The following is an 8959-nucleotide window of genomic DNA, read 5'->3' as shown; positions in this document are numbered from 1 at the left end:
CCCGGGCGGCGCGGCGGCGACGGCGCTGCTGCTGCTGCTGCTGCTGCTGCTGCGTGGACCCTGCTTCCTGTTTGCCCTCCGCGGGCTCCGGCTGCCATGGAAGAGGAAGAGGAGGCGATAGGCTTTTTGGACAAGGTTCTGGAGGATGAAGATGTGTTTCTCCTGGAGGAGTGTGAGCTGGGAACCCCGACCAGCCCCGGCTCAGGGTCCCCCTTCTTGGTGGCTGTGAAGGTGGGAATGTGACACACCCTGGATGCTTGTCGGGGAGGGGGTAGGGCTGGCAGCTCTCGACTGCCGAAGCTGTGTGCAGACAGAAATGGCTTATGAGTGCACAAACCTCATGGCTGAGGGGAAGCCCCTCACTCAGTCTTGAGGGGCTGGCGCATGCCTGCAAGGGGCTGCCGGGGGCAGTGCTCTCCCTGCTGTTCCTGGGGAGAGGTGCAGTGCCTGTCTTGCCTTTGGACCAGTTGTCTTCAGGGGGAGTGGCTGCCGGCTTTCCCCAGGCCAGCTGTGCTGGTGGCTTTCTCTGGCAGTGACATGAGTCACCTGGTGGGCATGTCAGTGGTGTGAGCCTGCAGTGACCAGAAGAACTGGCCGACTTAAAACCAGTGGGCAGTAATTTATTGTTTCCATGGCAACCATAGTATAAGGGCACTCATGAAGTGCAGGCCTAGGGAGCCACCCTCTTCCTAACAAGGATTGGGGACTTGGTGCATCTGGGCTGGGGAAAGAGAATTTGAAAAAGTCAAGAGCCAGAGGTCACTGAGCTTCCTTAAAGGAAAAGAATTGGGTCGGATGAAGAGCAGGAGGTAACAGCTGGCTTTGAGGCATGAGCCAGGTGGGTAGGTGCTTTTCCCACCGTGGGCACAGGCAGGAAGCATCTGTTGGACCCCTGCCCACCCACTCTGGGGCTGCAGACATTCTCTACAGCAATGCTCCTGTCCTGTGGGAGAGGTTGCTTCCAGGGGGGGCAGGAGGGGTATGGTTGCATCAACCCCCTTGCCTTCTCTCCCCTCCCCAAGGTCAGGGCTCCCCTTGGAACTGAACCAGCTCTGACTGAGTCTGGCAGAGCACACCTCACTGTTCTTCCTTTTTCTCACCTGGACCCCCTCTAAGAGCTCTAACCTCAGCCTTTTGCTCAGCTGCTTTCTGTTCTGTGGCTAAAAGGGAGGGCCTCTGAAGACTGCAGAGCCAGGCTGCCTAACAGTGAGTGCCCATCTGTGAGCCCTAGAGGGCATCGTGCACAGAGCAGTGCTGGGGACAGGAGGCTGTCTCTGAGCCTCTCTCTTCCTCAGGTAAGATGCGGATCACAGCCCTGCCCTGTCCACACTACAGTGTGGCTCCAGAGGAACTAATGGAGGTCCAAATAGACTGAAGACCCATAGTAGATGGCTGATGTGCCAAGTCTGGGTGGAGCAGTGGCTGCAGGCCTGGGTGGGAGACGAAGAGGAGCTGTAATGGGAGGCTGGCAGTAGCTAGCACTCCACCCCTTGTCCTCTGATCTGTGCTGTTTTGGAGTGCTGGAGGTAAGTCACATTTCTCACTGGGTGAGAGGTGTGAAGCCCTCTGCACTTAGGGTCTGACCAGCCTCCCCACCAGGAACAGGATGGGAAAGTCTGTTTAGGAACAGGAGCTCCAGCCGGGAGCTTAGCAATGTATGGGTTGGGAGGTCTGTGAAGCTCATAATGAGCCTCCTCTTAGAAGCCCTTCCCAGCACAGATGTGGTCCTACTCATGCTGCCTCATGGACCCACCCTTTCTCTGGCCTCTGACTTATACCTCAATCTTAGCCCATATTTCATTCTGCTTGGATCCCTACACGTCTGCCTCCTCCATTATGTCCTGTTCTCCTCAGGGGCAAAGGCCATGTTGCGTTCATTGCTGAACATTGCACGGTGCTTGGTGTGTGGCTGGTGCCAGTGCGACTTAGCAGAATGACTGAGGCTCACTGGGGCCCACAAAGTGTGAACCAAGTCCCTGGCCTTGCTTCATCTCAGAGGCGTTCTAAGGAGGTGGCCCATGGATGCCTAGGGGCCCAGGCACACATCATACCTAAAATATCTAAAAATGCCACTCCTCCTGGGTGCACGTGAGGGTCTGGATGGAGTCTTCCCTCCACTTTGCTGCCAAGGTGTTCTGGACGTGTTTCCAGCATGGGAGAAGGGAACCTTTCCTGAGTGTTGGGGAATTCCAGGCTCCCTATCTCCTCCTGCACACCTCTAGAATACCCTCTTTCTCTACCAAGGATTGGAGACTTGGCCTTAGAGGGAGAAAACAAGCAATGTGCCTGCATAGAGGTGGGAAGAAAGCTTTTTTGTAAAAAAAAAAAAAAAGATGACCGGTAAGGGGATCTTAACCCTTGACTTGGTGTTGTCAGCACCACGCTCACCCAAGTGAGCTAACTGGCCATTTCCTATATAGGGATCCCACTCTCCTAAGTAAACCACGGGCTGGCCCCAGAAGAAAGCCTTTTGATTGATTCAACAAACTGTCAGGTTGTATTTTATTCAAAACTCTCTGCCTGGCTCTGTGGAAGAGATGGAATCAACAAGGCATGGTCTTTTCTCACAGGAGTTCAGAGCAAGGGCCAAATGCACAGGTAATAAGAATATGGTGAGAAAGTAGCCAGGGCCATGAGAAGAGTTCCCATAGAGGGTCCCACATTCAGAGGAGACCACTTCTAGTTGAGTCAGGGATAGACTGGGAGTGTGTGCACGTGCATGTGCATATGTGTTCATGTGTGCGTGCACCTGTGTATGGCCAAGGGGCATCTCTGGACAGCGTACTCCTGTCCTGGACTGCGGACGGTCTTGGCACGCTCCTCTGTGGCAGCTGGTAGGAATCCAAGGCAATTCTCTCTTTGCTATTACTTTACTTCAGGACTACTTACCTTAAACAGGAGTTGTGTTCCTGAGCATATGCCCAAATGCTAGTCTTATAAATCAATCCTGTTTTCAGTGTAATTTCTGAGATGCTTTATCTTCCTGGGGAATAGATGTGAAGTTGGCTGTGATTTTCTCCAGAGCTGTAGCTGGAGTTTGCTGCAACCCAGACTTCCCTTTGAGGAGGTAATGATCTATAAGCTGCAAATGCTGATAGCAGTATCTCCTCCCATCTGTAAAGTGGTGTATACTTTCCAAAAATCTTTCATACAATTCTATTTAAAGGTACGGAGGGCTGATAGGGGCCTTTTAGAAGCTGCTATTTAAAGGAACTCATTTGTCAGAAATAAAAACCCTTTTGTAATAGAGATTAACCCTTCAGGTGTTATTCTGTGCCAATTTTTAATGGATTGTCTGAAATGCCTGTATTTCTGTTTCACCTTCCTAAATGATGATGGCCATGCCTGTATCCCCATTTGGGTGTTTCCCCAAGTGTGGGCCACATATGTGGTGATTTGGGAGGTGACTTTAGGTGGCACCTGGAGATGTATTTTAGACTTTAATAGTTAAGTATGTGTATGTGTATATTTTTTCTTTTTCTTTTTCTTTTATTTTTTTGCAACTGGTCAGTATGGGGATCTGTACCCTTGACCTTGGTGTTACAAGGCTGTGCTCTAACCAACTGAGCTAACCTGCCAGCCCAAGTATATATTTTAATGTATATTAGAAAAAATATGACTTGCACATCTTTCCTATGATTTCAGATATAATGCTTTTTAAAAGTCAGTTGTAAAAAACAATATTAAGTAAATAATAGTGCAGATGCTATGTGAGTATGGCAAAACTGTAAAGGTGGGATGTGGACAACTGAAGTTTGGAAACAATGCCTGGACCTCATGGGGCCTGCCTAAAGCTTTTGACAGCAGCAGGGAGCCCGGAATACAGGGATCCACCCTTTAGGAGAGAGGGGCAGCTGGAATTTGGTATTTGTCCCCCAGTAGGTGCCCCTGTCCTCTCTGCTCTAAATTCTGCTGAGGAGTTTAAAGGAAACAGACTGGGGAGAGGAGAGAATCTCTGGGTGCCCCTGCATTGTCTCAGCTGGGAGGGGGCCAGCTGTCTTGAGGCTGATGCTAGGCATGGGTGGAAGCCCCTAGGCATGGGCACAACCCCCAAGCAGATTCTGCTGGGTGTTCCTTGCAAACTGGTTTGGCCCATTGGCTGAATTCTGCTGTCTGTAGAGTCTCAGACCCTTGCTGCTTGGCCTCTGTCTTTGAATTGTGGCCAGCAAGCCAACCCTTCCTATTTAATCCTCACTGTGCTCTTGGAGAAAGTCAAGACTCCTGGAGAGATTGTCTCTTGGCTTGGCCTAGAACCAAACCTTTGGGAGCTTTATTTAGCCTCTAAACTCTGTGGAAGACCAGCCCAGAGCTGGCCAAGCCTTATCTGTAGATACTGTCCTTACCAGAATGACCTGACATTTTTGATTTGGGGACCACAAGCTGACAAACTTTCAGCCTAGCAGATTGTGTGAAGTGCTGGGGATGAATGAGCCCCCTGGGGCTGAGTTTCATAAGCACTGCTTGGGAGGAAGTGGGGACAGTGCCACTCAGAAGGCAGCTCTCCTATGCTGGGGGGCTGGCAGGCAGCATGGCCCTGAACTCTTTAGAGGGGATTCTGGAGAACTCCTTGAGAGCAGAGATTGTCTCCTCCACCTTTGTATTCCCAGTGCCTGGCACATGGTGGGGAAGGAAGGAATGACTATTGAGCCCTGGTGTTTCATGAGACAAGAATAGCCCCACAAGGACTGAAGAAACAATTGCAAATTTCCAGACAATTCTAAGCCAAGAACATGGGGGTGTCTGAGGAAAGCAAAGAAAAGATGGAAGATGGAAGAAGTAACTGAGCAGCAGGCCTCCTATTAGTAAAATATGCAGAATTGAATTTCATATCATTCATTAAACTCTCTAACACCTCTATACCTATCCCAGCCAAAACTTCAGAGTGAATGTAGTCCAGAGTGGGGACTCTTGGGGGTGACTATTGCCTTTTGGGGGTGGTTTTTCCAGAGCTATTTTCACCTCAAAACCAGGGAATTAGATTATGAGGTGGGAGTCTTGAAGGGAGGGTCTTGCTAAATGGGCTGTCACAGGGGCTGAGGGGTCTTTCTCATGCCAGGGTGGGTACAGGTGTGTTTGGGGCTGCAGCTGCAAGTCACCAGTTCTTCACCCTGTCCTAGTCCAGCCAGCTCTCAGTTAAGCTCACAGTGTGTGTCTCAAGTACTTTCCTTTAGAAGGTGTTTGCCACACCCTTGGGCAAATCCTTGGTTGGCAGGAAACAGGAAGGGAGTGGGGTGCCGTGCTGGTCCCCAGTGTGAGTCCCCATTTGTCAGGCTTGGGAAGCAGCAGGGAGGCTGCCTAGGGTCTGACCTTGAGTGGCTGGGACTAGGGCCCCTGCTATGAGCTCTGATCTCATTCCCTGAGGGTGTGCTGGGTGCTGTGCTGTCTGCCTGCCATTGGGTACAGCTCCAGGAAGCTAGCAGTTTCCACTGTCTGCTCCTCAGGGGGATGTGATAATACCTACCAGATTGTGAGATTCTAGTGAGATGATCCATCAAAAGTGCTTAGCACAGTTCCTGGTACTTGGGAAGCTATCTATAACTACTATCCTTCCCTAAAGCTGGAGTCCATATTGGTTTCCTAATGATGCTGAAACAAATTGTCACAAACTTTATGGCTTAAAACAACACAAATTTATTCTCTTATACAGGAGTCTAAAAATGGTCAATAGGGCTGCATGGCTTCTGAAAGCTCTAAGTTTCTTTGCCTTTTCTAGCTTCTAGAAGCCACCTGCGTTCCTTGGCTGCTGGCCCCATCCTCTGTCTTCAAAGCTAGCAGTGTAGCACCTTCCAATCAATTCCTCTCTCTCTTTCTCATTCCTCTTCTGTTGTCAGAGTGCCTTTTCTCTGACTCTGACCCTCCTGCCTCCCTCTTTTTTTTTTTTTGGCAGCTGGCTGGTACAGGGATCAAACTCTGGACCATGATATCAGCACCATGCTCTAACCAACTGAGCTAACTGGCCAGCCCTCTCTCTTATAGGGACCCCTGTGATTATATAGGGCCCACTTGGATAATCCAGGATAATCTTCTCATTTCAAATTTAATCATCTCTGCAAAGTGCTTTTTGTCATATAAGGTAACATATTCACAGGTTTCAGGGATTAGGATGTGGATATCTTTGGCAGCGCGGGGGGCGGGGGCAGTGTTCTGTCTACCACAGGGTCAGATAATATTTCATAGACTTTGGGTGTAGCAGCCTCCAGCACAGATCTGCCAGTCCAGTTGCTGATGAGAGACAGGATTAAGCTCCTCACCTGGAGAAGGGGTGGGAAGAAGGTGCATATGGGAAACTTTGTGAGGACACACTAGGGTGGGTTATCTACACTGGGAAAGCAACTCTTCTGGGGCTTACGAGATTTCTGATGGCTTCATACACTCTCCCAGCCTTTGTTAAGGATGTACATTCAAAGTGCAGAAAGGGATCTGTTTGAGATTCTAGATGAGCATCCAATGCTTGAAAAAGGAATATGAGAGTGAGGAAATCATCAGAGCAGTGGAAGAGCACAGAACTTGATGTTAGAGGACCCGGGGTAGAGAATCCCAGCTCTGCCAATTCCTGGCCATGTGATTTGGGCTATTATCTTCCCTCTTTTTAGGTCTTGCTTTTTCCGTTTCTATAATGGGGAAATAATAGTACCCGCCTCAATGCAGTGTTTGTGGGCTAAATGAAAAGGACTTATAAGCCTTAATGAAGGCCCATGCTAGGTGCATCACGTGGTGCTGGGCCTCAGGGAAGAGGAGTGTGGGGCAGGTGTTACAGGGGTCTCACCCCGAGGCAGGTAACAAGGTAGAACACAGGTCAGGTGCTGAGGTTGCTTCTGCAGGCCGGGATGGTTCGGGGAGACTTGAGGAGCTGTGCCTTTACAGAGAGGTGGGATTTAGACAAGAGAAGAGCCAGGGTGGGAGAGGACATCTTAGGCAGCAGGAAGAGCAAGAACCAAACTTCAGAGGCTGAACACTCCTGGCATGTTGGGAAGACAAAAATCTCAGGCTGCGGGGGAGATTGTAAGGGTAGGGAGAGGCTCTAGGGGCCACTGCAGGTGTTTGAGTAAAGGATGTATTGGACCTCATGGCAGAGTTTATGATCATGTAATTTCTCCCTGGTTTGTTTAAATGTCTTTCTCTCTCCCACTAGATTGTAAGCCGCATGAGAAAAGGGACTATTATCTGCTTGTTTTCACAGGGCCTAGTAAATATTTGTTGAGTGAATAGATAAATGAACAAATAACCTAATTGGATCCCCCAAATAACCCCATTTTGCAGCATTAAGTCCTGGACCAGCATTAAGTAAGGTGGTTTTCTGAGAAGACTGAGGTAGCTCTGGTGTGTGGAAAGGAGGGAGGAGAGAGGGAGAGAGAGTTAGGGGTCAGTTAGGAGAATCCAGGTGTCGGAGTGGGACATTGGGCCTCGGCCACAGCAGAGGGGTGCCACAGCAGAGGGCTGCTACAGCACAGGGGTGCCACAGCAGAGGGGTGCCACAGCAGAGGGGTGCGGTGGAATGAGAGATTAGCAAGGACGCTTTGAAGGGCTTGGGGGCTAAATGTGGCAGAGGGGAGGGAGAAGGGAAAAGGGGCCAGGAAGGACTCTTGGGGATCCTGGATGACAAAGATTATGTTTTTTCACCGAGGAAAATTTTTTGGCTTCTTTCTTTGTGCCAGGTGCTGTGTCAGTTGATGGGCATTCAAGGCTAAATAGGGCACGAGGAGGAGGAGGCTAGTTTGGGTCTGTGCCTTACAGAATGAGACTATCAGGAAATGCTGGGATGAGGGGGCAGGACAGGGGTAAGGTTGAGGGGCCACAGCCAGAAGCTTCTGTTGGGCTGAGCCCCGTGGGGACAGGAAGACAGCATCGGAAGTGTAGTTGGAAGGCCACAAGGCTGGGCTCCCACACCCATTTTCATCCCATTCTCTCTACCCCTGTTTCTGTCAGTTTATACATCACTTCCTCTGGGAGCCCCCTCTGTCTCCCGGACTTAGATTCCGGCCCCTGCTGTGCCCTACCCTGTGACCACGCCCTGCCTCAGGCATGACTCTGATTTTCCATCTTAAATCCCCCTCCCTCGCTAAGCTGCCCACCAGTCATGAGGGCAAGTCCTTTGTCATCTTGCACATGATTATAAGGTTGGCTCCTTGGATAGATGGATGAATGGTTAGATGGATGGATGAGTATCAAATAAGGAAATGTGGAAAAAAGTTGGGAGGGAAACAAAGCAAGATGTTAGCAGTAAGGATAGGAGTGGTTGTTTTTCCTTTTATATTTCTGTCTATTCCAGATTTTCTATAAAGTATCTTGCTTTTATCCCCTATGAACATGTTAGTTAAAAGAAGAGAGAAAAGGCAAGGAAAAGGAAACAGGCCCCTTGGGATTTTGGCTCTTTTCTCATGAGCTGCTGCTGTTTGTTTGCTTGTGTGCAGGTGGAAGCAGGGAAAGGCCTGGAGATGAGGAAGTTGGTTCTGTCGGGGTTCCTGGCCAGTGAAGAGATCTACATTAACCAGCTGGAAGCCCTGCTGCTGGTGAGTAGAAGCTCTGGGGCCTTCTGGTCCCCTCGTTGAACAATGTCATGCTCTAAAACTGCCTTTGGAGTTGGAGAGGAGGGGGACCTGCACCAGTCCTTCCCTGTGGACAGTCTGTGGGGCTGCTGTGCTTACGGCTGGTGTGGGGCAGCCGGGGTCATTGCCAGGAAAAATCTTGCTTCTCAGTTGTGACTCTCCATTACCCCACTCTGGGAAAGGCAGGAGACAAAGCACACCAAGGCTAGGGAAGGCAGACACTCCCATCGCCCTGGACCTGGCACAGGCATTACTAACCGTACAGTCCTCTGTCCAGGTGGGGGCCTAGCACTTCCCCCTCACTGTGCTCTGGGCAGTCTCTACTAGTCAATCAAGTTGACCCCTCTTCATAATTCCTGGTCCAAGACCTTTCTCCTCTCTGACAAAGGGAACTGTTAGTACCGTCCTGAAGC

The 8959-nt window shown here is 50.2% G+C and overlaps 1 protein-coding gene across 1 annotated transcript in view; it reads left to right on the top strand.

Moving 5' to 3' along the window:
* Positions 1-96: 96 nt before the first annotated feature.
* LOC103608701 (active breakpoint cluster region-related protein-like) overlaps positions 97-8959 on the top strand; it is a 53894-nt gene continuing 45031 nt past the window's right edge. Inside the window, exons 1-2 of the mRNA XM_008593105.1 lie at positions 97-231; positions 8412-8510. Of these exons, the coding sequence (XP_008591327.1) occupies positions 97-231; positions 8412-8510 (234 nt within the window). The remainder of the gene's footprint in view (positions 232-8411; positions 8511-8959) is intronic.

The sequence above is a fragment of the Galeopterus variegatus genome, unplaced genomic scaffold (genome assembly GCF_000696425.1).
Source record: "Galeopterus variegatus unplaced genomic scaffold, G_variegatus-3.0.2 Scaffold155, whole genome shotgun sequence".
In the NCBI taxonomy this organism is placed as follows: domain Eukaryota; kingdom Metazoa; phylum Chordata; class Mammalia; order Dermoptera; family Cynocephalidae; genus Galeopterus; species Galeopterus variegatus.
The sequence above is the reverse complement of the archived record's forward strand: the minus strand, read 5'-3'. Positions and strand labels throughout refer to the sequence as shown.